Source organism: Garra rufa, chromosome 5, assembly GCF_049309525.1.
Source record: "Garra rufa chromosome 5, GarRuf1.0, whole genome shotgun sequence".
In the NCBI taxonomy this organism is placed as follows: Eukaryota; Metazoa; Chordata; class Actinopteri; order Cypriniformes; family Cyprinidae; genus Garra; species Garra rufa.
Genome location: NC_133365.1, coordinates 31,620,342 through 31,636,749, shown reverse-complemented (window position 1 = coordinate 31,636,749; position 16,408 = coordinate 31,620,342). Strand labels below are relative to the sequence as shown.

Genomic DNA, 16,408 nt, shown 5'->3' with positions numbered 1-16,408 from the left:
AATCCTGAATGTAGACCTCAAGGGGCCAAATACCTTGTTTCCTGAGAGCGAAGCTGATGACTGGGTCCATGGCAAACTGCTGGTGGAAAAAGCTGCTGGATCCAGGGCGGCGAAGTATTCTGTTACGAATGACGACGGAGATGAGGATCCAAATGCAGCTTTTATTAAAGAGATCGTGGTCGACAGGCAGGATCAAAATATCGGCAAACGACAACAATGAAGACAGTAGAGTAATCTGTAAAACAGGAGTGGGTCAAAATCCAGAAGGGCAGTCCAAAGTAACAAAGAAAAACAAACAAACAAACAAGGCAAAACTATGACTAGACTAAGACGTGGAAACGAGACAGGAATAAACTAAGTAACTAAGAAACACGGAAAACTGGAACACGGGAACTAGAAAACAAGGGAAACGCTCGGTAGAGTTCGCTGAGGCAAAACAATACTTCACAGCTTGTGTTTGGCATGGTGCTGCTTAAAATGGCTGACAGACAGGAAGTAACCAGTGAAGCAGCAGAGGGAGCAGCAACAGTCACTGAGAGGCAAAGGCTCCCTCTGCTGGCCTGGTGTAACACAGGTGATATTTCAGTTTGCTGAGTTTTGATCATTTAATTCAAAGTCAGTCCCTTCTAGATTTAATTAAGAATTAATTTAAGGCTCTTTCAATCATTTACTAATAAATGAGTGCCCAACTATAGCATTATTGTGTGTGTTTGAACATGGTCCATTGTGTTATTGCTGATATTTTGGTTCTCAAATGGCTATAATTTATGCTACCTTGTTATTTTTATGTATATGTAAAACTGTTTAAATTTTAGGAGGAAGGATGTTATTTAATCCCTAAAAGTATAACGCAAGCTCATTTGACACAAGCTCCTCCTTAGTGGTTCTTCACTGTTCACACACAAAGATACTCCAGAAAAACAGTCAGACATCAACATCAACCCAACTCATTTCACTTCAGGTAAAATATTTGATTTATTAGTTAATACCTATTCTTATTTCATTATAAAGCCTATAGTTTTATACACACTTTGTTAGACATATATAATTGTCACTCAAAACAAAAGCATCAGCTAATGCTGCAAATATTAATGCAGGGATCTTTTACCCGAAAAATGAAAATTCATCATTTACTCAACCTAATATTATTCCAAAGCTGTATTAGTTTCTTTCTTTTGTGGAACACGAAATAAGATTTTTGAACAAAACAGTAGCTGGTAGCCACTAACTTTCATAATATTTAAATCTTTTTTTTTTTTTTTTTTTTTTTTTTGATAAATATGGAAGTCAGTAGTTACTATCAAAGGTTTGGTTACCAACATTCTTCAAATACATTTTCTTTTGTGGTAAAAGATAAAAGAAACTCATAAAGATTATTAAAAACTTTAGAGTGAGTAAACAATACCAGGATTACATTTGTTTTGGTGAAATTTCCCTTTAATTGCAGGTGAAAATGGAAATGGAAAGCAGCAAGGTCATGTCAAGTGACAAAGCTACAATTATCATCCAAGTAAATCCACAAGTGGCACACAATGCTGTTATTTGTGATGATGGACAGCAGGTCAGAGGAGCATATCACAATACGGCTCTTAAAGGATTTTTCAAAGCACAACCACAGGCACTGGGGGTAATGCATTTTATGATGAATTATAATTATAAATGATTTTGGGAATATTTTGGTGTCATATTGTATTCAGTGATGAAATGAACAGAAAAATAAAGCTGTCTTGTCATGCCCTAAAGGGAATAGATGTGTGCCAGTCAGATTGCTTTAAGACTGTTGTGCATAAAACAATTCTGTAGCTTTCCTTTGTGTGTGTGTTTTCAAACATGAATGATATACCATTATCAAATACATAAATAAATACATAAACATTTGACCCATATCTGCCCTGTCCAGACTGTCCAGATAATGATTGGAGTGGTGATTTTCATAATTGGTATTGTACTTACCACCAGTCTACATGCCTACATTGGCCCACCTATTTATATCATTAGTGGCATCACCTACTGGGGATCCCTTATTGTAAGTTTTATTTTCAAGGCTTTGCTTTCTAGCTTCTTATTCTAATTTCCAGAATTGACTTTAACTTGTCCTGTGTTTCTTTCTCAGTTCATCAGTGCTGGCTCATTGTCTGTTGCTGCACAGAATAAACTTCATCCATGTGTGGTATGTTAATGTGCTGAAACCAGTTTAAATTATGTGCAACTGTTGTGTAGTTTTATATAACTTGTATACTAGTTTTATATAACTTGCCACACTAATACATTTGCATAACATGAATATACTGCAACCTCAAAACTTTCCGTGATAAACTTTTTTTTTTTTTACCACATTCTGAAACATGAGATACTTTTACCACTAAAAGGATGTGGACTACAAGAACATCTGACTCATTCTCAGTTTACACAGTTAAAACTGTTCAAGCTGTTTTACAAGTGTACACAATTATTATAACTATATGACACCTTTTAATCGTCAACCTTTCTTCCTGTAGGTGAAAGCCTCTCTTGCAATGAATGTGATCAGTGCCATAACTGCAGCGATCGCCATTGCTCTGATGGCCATAGAGATGCATCTCATGCCGTATCATACAGTAGGTGCTACTATAACTACGATCATACTGACTCTGCACTTTGTTCAAGTTTTAAGGTACTAAATGTACAATGTGCAATACTCTATCAATGTAATCTGTCAATTTTTTTTTTTTTTTTTTTTTTACTTTTTATTGCTGGGATATTATTTGTTAAACTGTTTTCATATGGGCTTGTTGATCTTTTTTTTTGTAGAAATATCATATGGGGATCACTGGAGTAATGTTGGTGTTCTCCATCCTTCAGTTTATCGTCTCCATCTGTATCTCAGGATTTGCCTGCAAAGCCACCTGCAACACTGACTCTACAGTGGTCAATGTAGCACTAAATCAGGTAAACGATGTAGTGTTAATGATGCAATTATTATAATTAATGACAGTAAGATTTATTTCAGCATGTATTTACATTATAATTTACATTAAACAAGCCACAACCACAATAGTAAAGCTAAGCTAGCAGAATGAAAAGGAATTATATAGTAAACATAATATGGTCCACTGCAAACTGTACTAAACCTTAGTGGTCTTAAACTAGGAAGATCTACTACAATAGTGTAAAGTGTTCTATTTAAACTTCCATTATTTGTTACATATGCTACATATAACATAAATAATTTACTCCTAATTAAAAAAACAACAACATGCTTTATGGTACACTACAGCCTTTTTCATTCAGTGGGTATTTCCTGGTTATTCCTCAAATATAGCCTATAAAAATAGTTGTTATGATGTGTAGATCTTACTAGCAAAATTAAAACTAATTAGTCTGAATCTCTTGTTTACTAACATATCTTATCTGTTACTTTCCAGGGATACTGAGTCACAGTCAGGAGATCCCACCCTCCAAAGCTTGCAAAAAACTAACAACTCATATTGTTGCTTCTGGATGACTCAATTTTTTTTTCAATTTATTATTATTATTATTATTATTATTATTATTATTATTATTATTATTATTATTACTGTTTTAACCTTCTGATATTGTTCATTTAGGAGTCACAGACATGTTGTAGTCAAAACAGAACTCAGACAATATACAATGAGGGAAAAATGTATTTTAACCCCTGCTGATTTTGTACGTTTGCCCACTGACAAAGAAATGATCAGTCTATAATTTTAATGGTAGGTTTATTTTAACAAAGACACAAAATAACAAAAAATAAAAAATCCAGGAAAATGCATTTCGAAAAAGTTATAAATTGCATTTTAATGAGTAAAATTAGTATTTGATCCCCTATCAGTCAACAAGATTTTTGGCTCCCAGGTTCCTTTTATACTTGTAAGAGATTAAAGAGAGTGCTCCTAATCTCAGCTTGTTACCTGTATAAAAGACACCTGTCCACAGAAGCAATCATCAGATTCCAAACTCTCCACCATGGCCTAGACCAAAGAGCTGACCAAGGATGTCAGGGACGAGATTCGCAAATGGAAAAAACACAAAATAATAGTCAATCTCCCTCAGCCTGGGCTCCATGCAAAATCTCACCTCGTGGAGTTTCAATGATCATGAGAACGGTGAGGAATCAGCCCAGAACTACACAGAAGGATCATGTCAATGATCTCAAGGCAGCTGGGACCATAGTCACCAAGAATACAATTGGTATCACACAAGAACATGTACATGCCCATCTGAAGTTTGCCAATGAACATCTTAATGGTTCAGAGGAGAACTGGGTGAAAGTGGTCAGATGAGACCAAAATCGAGCTCTTTGGCAATGACCCCAAGAACACCATCCCCACCGTCAAACATTGAGGTGGAAACATTATGCTTCAAGAAACGTCTGACCTCTGTGATTGCCAACAAAGGTTTTACCACCAAGTACTAAGTCATGTTTTTTGAAGGGGTCAAATACTTATTTCACTCATTAAATTGCAAATAAATTAATAACTTTTTTGAAATGCTGTTTCTGGATTTTTTTTGTTGTTGTTGTTATTCTGTCTGTCACTGTTTAAATAAACCTACCATTTCTTTGTCAGTGGACAAGTATAGTATAGTATAGTATAGACTATAACATAGTTTTTATGGTGTGTGTGTGTGTGTGTGTGTGTGTGTGTGTGCGTGTGTACCTAGTATTCATCACGTTATGGGGACCAAATGTTCCCACAAGGATAGGAATACCAGTAGATTTTGACCTTGTGGGGACATTTCTCAGGTCCCCATGAGGAAACAGGCTTATAAATCATGCACAATGAGTTTTTTGATGAAGTAAAAGTGTGCACAATCTCCTGTGAGGGCTAGGTTTAAGTGTAGGGTAGGTGTAGGGCGATAGAAAATACGGTTTGTACAGTATAAAAACCATTACGCCTATGGAATGTCCCCATAAAACATGTAAACCCAACATGTGTGTGTGTGTGTGTGTGTGTGTGTGAATTTTGTTAGTCTCTTTCCCTTAATCACTATACTGGGGCATTAATATAGTGGGGCACCCACACAGACTGCAGGATAAGCACCCCCTGCTGGCCTCACTAACACCTGTTCTAGCAGCAACCTAGTTTTGCAGGTTGTCCACCCATCCAAGTACTGATCAGGCTCAACCCTGCTTAGCTTCAGTGGGCAACCAGTCTAGAGGGTGATATGGCTCCTGGCTAAAAAATTCACCGGATGTCCTCTTTAAACTAAAATAATAATGGAAACTAGATAAGAAAGTTTGTCAAGACAAACTTCATAGGGGTCATCGGATGCACATTTTCCACAAGTTCATATGATTCTTTAGGGTCTTAATGAAAAGTCTCTAATATACTTTGGTTAAAAATTCCCAATAGTAGTGTAAAAAAGCACCCTTTTACCTTATCAAAATCAGCTCTGCAAAATATCAACTCATTTTATGCATCGGCCCTTTAAATGCAAATGAGCTCTGCTCGCCTCGCCCCTCTCTGCTGAGGGATTAGGAGCTGTAATGTTTACTTTAGCCGCATTTAGCTGCATTTAGCCGCATTTAGCCGCGTTTATCGGCAAAAATTTATCGCGTTTATCGGCGAAACTTGCCAACAAGCACATTATTAAGAAAGGCCATTGGCAAAGATGCATAAAAAACCCTTATGCTCACTTCTGCTGTGGGTGAAGCTGCATCAGGAATGATTCACACGAACATAGATGGACATTTGTAGATCGGGATTGGCGCTTTCCTTTTAAAAACTAAAGTAACATTGTCCTCTGCCTCTTAAGCGGCTTAGATGTCGGGAGTAAATGATGACTGCTATGTTCATTATTACATCCAACACCAGAACACCTCAATCGCTCAATCAGAGTCTTCCTCTGCACCTGAGTCACACAATGGCGATCGTATTCAGACTTTTTTAGCTCGGTGAGGGCGGGTCTAAGGTAAGACACTCATGTCAATCAACTGTGTTTCGTCACAACAACAAGAAGCTGAGAATGACCTGATTTTTAAAAAGAGGATATTACTTTTTAAAGATTAAAAAAATACCACTGGGTGGATTTTTATCATTGTAGGGTGGTTGTGTACCCAAACTGCCAACACACATTAATGTTCAAACAACATGTAAAAGTGAGTTTTGCATCCGATGACCCCTTTAAGTTGGCTTGAGAAAGCCAGACCAGAAAGTTTAAAAAGTTAAAAAAGTTTAGGAAGTTTCTAGCATGATTTGCAAGTTACTAACATGTTTCTAGCATGATTAACAAGTTGTTAGTATGTTTCTAGCATGATTGGCATGTTGCTAGCCTGTTTCTAGCATGATTAACACATTGTTGCATGTTGTTAGCATTTTTCTAGCAAGATTATCATGTAGTTAGCATGATTTTTTTTTCAAGCCAACTTAATTACAACAAATACGTACAAATATTTTACAAAATGTTTTTTCATGATCTTGGGGTCAGTTGTAGCTCTGTATGCTATAGTTAATTACAGTATGCACATGCAATGGCAGTTTAAAAATCTGGAGTGTACAAGTATTAAATAACTGCAGTTTGCTCATGTCTGCACATGTCAGATAAAGCAACCTTTCCACACAATAGACAACAGCATAGGTACAGGTAAAACTACCAGATTAGACAGGAAATTTTACGCAACCATAATGGTAAACTGCCTGGCACCTGACTGGTGTACAATAAGGGCGGTCTGCTGTAGTTGTCTGAACTTGTTCAAAACAAGACATCTACATTATTCATGATTACATTACATTATTAAATCAACTTTACCAGACCAACTCTGCATTCAAGGTATTGTATTACTTAATCTCAACTCAATTAAAAAAAAAAAACAACAAAAAAAAAACAACAACACATTTTTGGTAATGCCCCAATAGTGCGTGCGTCCCCCTATTCAATGTTACCATCATAGCTCTTAGGTGATATATAAGATTTGTAGAGTTTTGCTAATTTAACTCAAAGCCATACAAAGATACAGTACATAGTTCCATCATGTTTACTGAAAAATTATTATTGTGTGTGTTGAACACAAACACGTCTGCTGGTGCATTTAAGCAGTTATATTTTTGTCATCAGTAAATGGCCATAATTTATGCTACCTTGCAGTTTTTATCTGTATGTAAAGCCCTTTGAATTTTAAGTAGGAAAAATGTTACATGATCCTTAAAATTATAATGCAAATTCATATGGCATAAGCTCCTCCTTAGTGATTCTTTACAATTCACACACACAGAGATACACCAGAAGAGCAATCATACATCCACATCCACACAACTCATTTAATTTCAGGTAAAATATTTGATGTATTAGTTACCTATGCATGATTTTTTTTAAATGTCTTTTAATGACAATTAAATGTCTTTTTAAGCCTGAATTTACACACACTATGACATACATCATTGACTTTCACATCAGATATTGTTTTGGTTAAAGTTATTTTTAATTTTTAATTGTTATACTTTGGTACATTAAATTCCATTAAAAGGTTCTGAGATTTGTTTGGACATTAGGATACAAAATACTTACTTAATTTATATAGCCAATGATTTATTTTCAAAATGAGATAAAATATACAATCATGCAAAATATTTGTGAACAATATAAATAATTATAATTTATCCTATGATATTTCATAAGAGAGGAAGAACTCCAAAGGCATCCTTGTCAAGAATACTCTATAAATCTATAAATATAGAATTTTAGACTATTAAATAATTATAATATGGGTATATATAAGTATGACAAAATTTTAATCTGTGCAGGTTATTTTAATTTTTTTTACAGTTAACATCTATGGATTTTTACATTGATAAACCCTATATTTATATACACACGTTGATATATATTAATTAAAAAATAACCATCATCTATTGACTTTGATCATAAATAATTTTTCACACCATAAAGTTTGAGTTTAAGTTTTAAATTATTGTTACACTTTGGTACATAAAAATTCCATTTAAAGATTTTTCTTTTATTTGTTTGGGCATTATGTTACAAAAAAAACAGTATTAATGTAGCCTGTGATTTAATTTAAAAATCAAAAACAAATGAAATATACTATAATGCAAAATATTTGTGAACAATAAACATTTTATAAAATAATGACTATGACTTTGAAGGTTATGGGTATATATTAGAGCAAGCATGCCCTGACTGGTCCTGGTGGGTCTGTGTCCTGCAGAGATTCGCTCCAACTTGCCTCAACACGCCTGTCATGAAGTTTCTAGTATGCCTAGTAAAAGCTTGATTAGCTGGTTCAGGTGTGTCTAACTGGGGTTGGAGCTACTGTAAACTTTGCAGGACACCAGCCCTCCAGGACTGAGTTTGGGCACCCCTGTATTACAGTTTTTTAGGGCCCAAGCACCGGTGTTGTGAGGACCCTATTGGAATTGCTCCGTTTATTATATTCTCCAAAATGAATTGCATTTTGAATTGAATTTTGAGTCATGAAATTTTGCACACACATCAGAACGGGTAAAAATTTATGTCTGATATGGGTTTCAGAAGAGGGTGTGGCAAATTGACTCAATAGTGCCACCTTTACACGTTCAGCAGAGAGTGCTTTGAGCTACGCTTCACGTACATGCAAAAAAATCGGTACACACATGTAACACACCAATACCTACAAAAAAATCTCTTGAAGCAAAATCCGAAACCCAACAGGAAGTTTTTTTTTTTTTACATTTTCTCAGACAATTTTGTGTAATTTTTGACATTTTCAGGCATCGTACTTGAATGTACTCCTCCTAGAGATTTATTCAGATCAACACCAAATTTGGTCAGTCTAATCTAAAGGCCCATGTAACATTAAATTGCAAAGATCTAGAGTTTTCATTGGAGGGTGTGTTCATGGCGGCCTGACAGATTTTGATGTTTCACCATGAAACAGGAAGTTGTTATAACTCAGGCATACAATGCCCGATCTGCCCCAAACTTCACATGTGATAACACTTCTGACCTGAAGACATCTACATTCCCATATTCAGTTATAGGCAAGGTGCCACCAGCTGGAAGCAGGAAGTTTGGCACGTATAAATGACTTTGACATATTCCTTCTATATTTACTATATTAAAAGCATACAGCCCACCGTTTGCTGTTTTCCTAAAGTCACCGGTCAGCAGTAAGCCTGGGTGCGAGGACCCTTTCATCGCTGCTTGCAGCTTTAATTTTTACTTTTAATTTGTACTTTTTATTATAGTGTAGCTAACAAATGCCTTTGTAAATTTCTTGCTTTAGAAATCCTGGCAGAATCAGAGTTTTATGTTTCACTGACAAATTAAATGTAAATGCTGATGTACAGTATATGAAAGCAGAAGTAATAAGTAGCCTTCAGTAAAGTCAGCTGTTGTGATCAGTAAGGTTTAATGTTTAAAGTGGCAATATAATACTGCACAAGTATGATCTGTAGTTTTAACAAAAGCCATGGAGCTGTCAAAAGTCTGCTGGATGATGCATAATAACGTATTTTACATTATCTGGTAGACTTTTTCTGACAAATATACATATACGTTTGGGCACAGTTAACAGAGAGAGAGTAAAGATTGTTAATTTACATGTATATATTGACATTTGTAACAAAACAACACTAATTCAAAATTTACTTTTTCTTTAATTACAGGGTAAAGCAAAAACTGTGCAAAGAATGGAAAACAGCAAGGTCCTCTCAACTGACAAAGCTACAGTTATCATACAAATAAATCCACAGGTGGCACAAGATACATCACTTATTTGTGATGGACAGCAGGCCAGAGGAACATATCACAATACGACTCTCATAGAGTTTTTCAAAGCAAAACCAAAGGCATTAGGGGTAATGCATTTTATGAAGAATTGTAATAGAAAATTCTTTCAGAATGCTTTTAGTACCTCATTATCTTCTGAGATTTAAAAAAAAAAAAAATGTTGTCATAAGTCCAAGTCAATCTATTCAAGTGAATAGATGTGTGCCAGTCTTTAAACTGGAGTGCAGTGAATAGAACATATCACTGTGTGCATGCATCTAAACATGAAATATATGCAATTCTAAAGATTTTACTAATATCTGCCCTGTCCAGACTGTCCAGATAATGATTGGAGTGATGGATTTCTTGTTTGGTATTGTACGCACCACCAGTCTCTACAGCTTCTTATACCTAGCCATTTCTGTCATGAGTGGCACCACCTACTGGGGATCCCTTATTGTAAGTTTCATTTAATGGCTTTGCTTTCTAGCTTCTGGTTTTAATTTCCAGATTTTTTTTTCTTTTTTTTTTTTTTAGTTAAAAAAAGACTGTTTTTAACTGATGTAGATTTCAGTTAAAAGCCGCAGTAAGTGGGGAAAGACAGACTAACTGAAGAATTACAGGGCAAAAAAGGAGGGAAATAACAAAATGTGATTAGTAGGGGGGAGAAGGGATATACAGTAATATTCAGAAAATATTCTGGAAATATTACATTGCAAATGTGTGCATACTTGTATTCACGGTAAAGGTATGTAGTCAGTGTAGTGTATAAATTCACAAATCAGTTGTTCAATTTCAGATAACTTGTGTTTGAATATGATTGTCTTGTTTGTTTTTTTATTGTTAACATTTTTATATTTGGAGATTTTGTTTTTATTTTTCAAGTTGATTAGAATTGTTTTTTTGGCTGTAACTAGAGATAGTGGTGACGTGTTCTCATGGTTCTCATGGAATTATCACCTAAAAGACATAAGAATGAAGTTGCAGGGATTCCAGTCAAAATAAACAGATAATTTAGAAGTAACATCTTGTGGTAATTGTTGTGCAGGACCAAAGTGCATGAATGTAATCATCTTGTATATTGAGAGTGCAATGAGCACTTTTGTTATAGGATCCACCATACCCATTTTAAATACAGTGCTGTGAAAAAGTGTTGGCCCCCTTAATGATTTTTTGCATGTTTGTCACACTTTAATGTTTCAGATCATTACACAAATTTAAATATTAATCAAAGATAACACAAGTAAATATAACATGCAGTTTTTAAATGAAGGGTTTTTATGAAGGGAAAAAAAATCCAAACCCACATGGCCCTGTGTGAAAAAGTGTTTGCCCCCCTCCCCTGTTAAATCCTAACTGTGGTTTATCACACCTGAATTAAGTTTCTCTAGCCACACCCAGGCCTGATTACTGCCACACCTGTTCGCAATCAAGAAATCACTTAAATAGGACCTGCCTGACAAAGTGAAGTAGACCAAAAGATCCTCAAAAGCTACACATCATGTTGAGATCCAAAGAAATTCAGGAACAAATGAGAAAGAAAGTAATTAAGATCTATCAGTCTGGAAAAGGTTATAAAGCCATTTCTAAAGCTTTGGGACTCTAGCGAACCACAGTGAGAGCCATTATCCACAAATGGTGAAAACATGGAACAGTAGTGAACCTTCCCAGGAGGGGCAGGCCGACCAAAATTACCCCAAGAGCGCAGCGACGACTCATCCAAGAGGTCACAAAAGACCCCACAACAACATCTGAAGGACTTCAGGCCTCTCTTGCCTCAGTGAAGGTCAGTGTTCATGACTCCACCATAAGAAAGAGACTGGGCAAAAATGGCCTGCATGGCAGAGTTCCGAGACGAAAAGCGCTGCTGAGCAAAAAGAACATAAAGGTTCGTCTCAGTTTTGCCAGAACACATCTTGATGATCCCCAAGACTTTTGGGAAAATACTCTGTGGACTGACGAGACTTTTTGGGAGGTGTGTTTCCATTACATCTGGTGTAAAAGTAACACAGCATTTCAGAAAAAGAACACCATACCAACAGTAAAATTTGGTGGTGGTGGTCTGGGGCTGTTTTGCTGCTTCTGGACCTGGAGGACTTGCTGTGATAAATGGAACCATGAATTCTGCTGTCTACCAAAAAATCCTGAAGGACAATGTCCGGCCATCTGTTCATGACCTCAAGCTGAAGCGAACTTGGGTTCTGCAGCAGGACAATGATCCAAAGCACACCAGCAAATCCACCTCTGAATGGCTGAAGAAAAACAAAATCAAGAATTTGGAGTGGCCTAGTCAAAGTCCTGACCTGAATCCTATTGAGATGCTGTGTTATGACCTTAAAAAGGCAGTTCATGCTCGAAAACCCTCCAATGTGGCTGAATTACAACAATTCTGCCAAGATGAGTGGGCCAAAATTCCTGCACAGTGCTGTAATAGACTCACTGCAAGTTATCACAAACGCTTGATTGCAGTTGTTGCTGCTAAGGGTGGCCCAACCAGTTATTAAGTTTAGGGGGCAAACACTTTTTCACACAGGGCCATGTGGGTTTGGATTTTGTTTTCCCTTCATAATAAAAAACTTCATTCAAAAACTGCATGTTGTGTTTACTTGTGTTATCTTTGATTAATATTTAAATTTGTTTGATGATCTGAAACATTAAAGTGTGACAAACATGCAAAAAAAAAAAAAAAAAAAAAAAAAATCAGGAAGGGGGCCAACACTTTTTCACACCACTATATTGTGTGTTGTGTCCTATGTATAATTTAATATTGGATTAGTTACATGTTGGTATTTTTACTTAAAATGAATTAGTTTATGCTAACTTTTTTCCAGAAATGACTATTTGTGTTTAGAATTAGGTCTTCCTCCAATTGCTTACCTGAAATTAAGTACATGTAGATATTAAGCAGGTGTACAGTTTTGTCAATAATTGTTTTCAGTTACTGATCTTATTCATTCATAGTTGTTGCTTATGTTAGTTTTGACTGCTTTTTGATTTGTAAATAGAAAAAATATTGACCTTTGCCTAGCTTATTTCCAGAATGAACTTTAACATGTCCTCCTTTTCTTTCTTAGTACATCAGTGCTGGCTCTTTGTCTGTTGCTGCACAGAATAATCCTCATCTGTGTGTGGTATGTACATATAATTGTGCTGAAATCAGTGGGTGAGAATTCTTCTTTTTAAATTGTTGTTCAATTTTGAAATACATGCACAAGGCCCCTTCTGTCTTCAGTACAATGGGCTTGCAAGGTATAAGGTCACTGTGATTTTATTTTAATCCAAACCCATGGCACAAGTCTGAAACTTTAAACTTTTCTAAAAGGACATCTGAATCATTATCAACTGACTTCATTAAAAATTAAGTTCAGGTCATTTTTATCACACCATTTCTATTGTCATAGTAATGTTTTTGCTTTTCTTCCTGTAGGTGAAAGCCACTCTTGTAATGAATGTGATCAGTGCCATTACTGCAGCAATCTCCATTATTCTGCTTGGCGTAGAGATAAAACAATTTTCAATGCCCTATCACAGGTGCACCTCTGACTACTATACCTATGGTCAGGCTGACTCCGACACCTGTTCAAATTTTAAGGTACTAAATGTATGTGTAATACTATAATAATGTGATCTGTTTAAATTTGTTTTTAGTCTTCAACTGCTGTTTTATTTATTTAAATGAATAGTTCACATCAATTTTGCCATCATTTATTAATTGAAACAAATTTTTATTAATAAAGATTGTGTTGGTCACTCTTTTCCATACAATTACAATGGCGACTGGAGATATAATGCATTACAACGACGCAAAGACACCTTAAAAGTATCATAAAAGTGAGAAAGATATGCATGTGACTTATATGCTATGTTCCAAGTGTTTGAAAGTCCTCCTGAGACCCCGCCCATTGACTTATGTCCTCTGTAGTGGACCTTGTGTTTTCATGAATTTTCTTTGAATTTTTTGAGCTACTCTGTCAAGTCCTGTTGTACTGTGCAGAGGACATCCTGGGCTTTCTAGTGATATGTCATTTGATTGGCTGGCATGCTAGGAACCACTTCTTACACTGAATCCAAAATGGCCGACATGCAAATGAGCACATTTTATAGGAAGGACAGAGATATGTAAAATTTAGCTTTTTTACATGTTTTTTACTATTATTATCACATATATATTTGTTTATTAAAGTGTCAGTAACAATACATTTAGCTTTCAAAGCTGTTAAATTGTTTATGTTTCAAAATATCATCCTTTTTTAAATGTCAACTATAGTGGACATCAGGACCATCTTAATGTAATTAATGACTGCATGTTGTAGGAGGCCGAACTGAAGCAGAGAGGATTTTTATAAGATAGTTGAGGGAGACTCTGACTTAGAGCTGTCAGATGAGGATAAATTTGAATGTAACATACAAGAAGATGTTGAAGAAGAGGAAGAAATTGCAGGAGACTCAGATGAGCAGACTGAAACAGACACAGAGACAGAAAGGGAAGAACAGGAAAGATGCCGCACTCTGTGGTTCTGCAGAAGGACAATGCACACCAGCAAATTCACTTCTGAATGGTTGAAGAAAAACAAAATGAAGACTTTGGAGTGGCCTAGTCAAAGTCCTGACCTGAATCCTATTGAGATGCCCACAGCATGACCTTAAAAAGGCGGTCCATGCTCGAAAACCCTCCAATGTGGCTGAATTACAACAATTCTGCCAAGATGAGTGGGCCAAAATTCCTGCACAGCGCCGTAACAGACTCATTGCAAGTTATGGAAAATGCTTGATTTCAGTTGTTTTGTTTTTGTTACATAAATGTTGGATTAATATCCCTTTACAGCCATATTCTGTACAGTTTTGTTGTCTGAGTTTGGCTGTCGTTTCGAACTAAAATGGTCCTGTGGTCCACTACAGTGGACATGCTGTAAAATTAAAAATAAAAACAAAACGTAAAAGCTCTAAATTGTAGAATTTTTTTTAAACCCAAAGGATGTAGGAAATCACAAAAAAACAACAAAAAAGAGGCACTTTTTTTCTTTGGGTCTCAGGAGGATAATGCCTACTTATAGGATAATGTAATCATCTTTAGAAATTCACTCAATATGATTGATTGGATATTATTTGTAAAACTATTTTCATATGTTGAATATTTTTCAGAACTATGATTTGGGGATCATTGGAGTATTGCTGGTGTTCTCTATCCTTCAGTTCATCATCTCCATCTTTATCTCAGGATTTGCCTGCAAAGCCACCTGCAACACACACTCTACACACTCTACAGTGCTCAATGTGGCACTAAACTAGGTAAATGATTTAGTATTGTCAAAAGTATTGGGACACTCCCTTCTAAAGAACAGGTTTGACTAATTTAGTAATTTGCATGAGTACAAATCTTTATGTTTAAGCATATGAAGATATTCTAGGGCAGTGGTTCTCAATCCTGGTCCTTCTAATTTTACAGCAACAGTTTTGACAGGACCCTATTTAATTCTAACATGACAATGCCTTTGTGTATAAGGCAAGGTTAAAAAAAGAAATGATTGATTCAGTTAGCGTGGAAGAACTTGTCTGGGTCTGCAAAAAGCAAAGTCCCAATCTCAGCTGAACACCTCTGGTGTGACTGTAAATGCAGACCTTAAACCAAAAACTCACTAAACACCAATTACTTGTACATACATACAATATATGGAGAAAAGTATTGGGACACCCCTTCCTTAGAGCAGAAAAAGGCACTTCCACTTCCATCTGTGTCAACAAAGATGGAAACAGTTCATATGACTGTACCCATTGTTACAAGTCATTGGTGTTTGGTAATGAGTTTTTAGCTCAAAGTCTGCAATTAAAGTCACTCCAAAGATGTTCATCTGGGATTAGGACTTTGCTTTTCGCAGACCAGTCAAGTTCTTCCTTCACTGAATCAATCTTTTTTTTTTTAACTCACCTTATACACAGAGACATTGTCATATTTGAATAGAAAAGGGTCTTGTCAAAGCTGTTGCTATCAAATTAGAAGAGCAAAATCCCCTGTAAAAATTTTATATGCTTAAACATTAGGATTTGTACCCATGGAAATTACTACAGTAGTCAAACCTGTTCATTAGAATGGGGTGTATCAATACTTTTAGCCATATTGTGTATAATTGCTATGATCAGGGTGGCAGTCAGTTTTATCCCAAATCTACATTAAGTGTAACGTTAACAGAATGCAAAGTGACAAGAACTGTAAACTTTAACCTCTGAAACTAATCAACAATAGTCTAATTGGTTGTATTTGCATACATTCCAACAACCTCAAGATCAACGATCAACAAATCCTTGAGGGGCTATGTGAAATAAATTAAATAATTTTAATTCCTTTTCAGCTCTAGTTATGACTTCTGGGAAACTATTATTATTATTATTGTTGTTGTTACTACTCATAGTAGTCTGTGCAAAATTAATAGCGGTATATCTTAATAATACATGCCATTCTGTATTATTTAGCCAAAAGAAACTATTTTTTTTTGTCATTAGTAGCCATAAGTTATCAGTATATTTTTTTCTTCTATAATGCACATCATATTTTAAGAGGAAGGCAGCCGTCAATAGAAAATTTCTATATTTAAAACAAGACCCCCTTTACTGTTTTTCGCAACTGTTTATTCTTTAGACTTGTATTGTTGAAATGTAGTTGTAACATAACAGGTAACATTTTTGCTCCTAATAATAAAACAAC

The 16,408-nt window shown here is 35.5% G+C and overlaps 2 protein-coding genes across 2 annotated transcripts; both read left to right on the top strand.

The window, feature by feature from the left end:
* Positions 1–1,459: 1,459 nt before the first annotated feature.
* LOC141334828 (membrane-spanning 4-domains subfamily A member 4A-like) lies at positions 1,460–3,413 on the top strand. The gene is made up of 6 exons (XM_073840053.1): positions 1,460–1,627; positions 1,901–2,026; positions 2,114–2,170; positions 2,499–2,597; positions 2,791–2,928; positions 3,405–3,413. The coding sequence occupies exons 1-6, from the start codon at positions 1,460–1,462 to the stop codon at positions 3,411–3,413; spliced, it is 597 nt and encodes a 198-aa protein (XP_073696154.1).
* Positions 3,414–9,629: 6,216 nt separating this feature from the next.
* Positions 9,630–14,997, top strand: LOC141334826 (membrane-spanning 4-domains subfamily A member 8-like). Its single transcript, XM_073840052.1, has 5 exons — positions 9,630–9,797; positions 10,042–10,167; positions 12,783–12,839; positions 13,136–13,300; positions 14,851–14,997. Exons 1-5 carry the CDS (start codon positions 9,630–9,632, stop codon positions 14,995–14,997), a joined length of 663 nt encoding a protein of 220 aa, XP_073696153.1.
* The last annotated feature ends 1,411 nt before the right edge of the window (positions 14,998–16,408 follow it).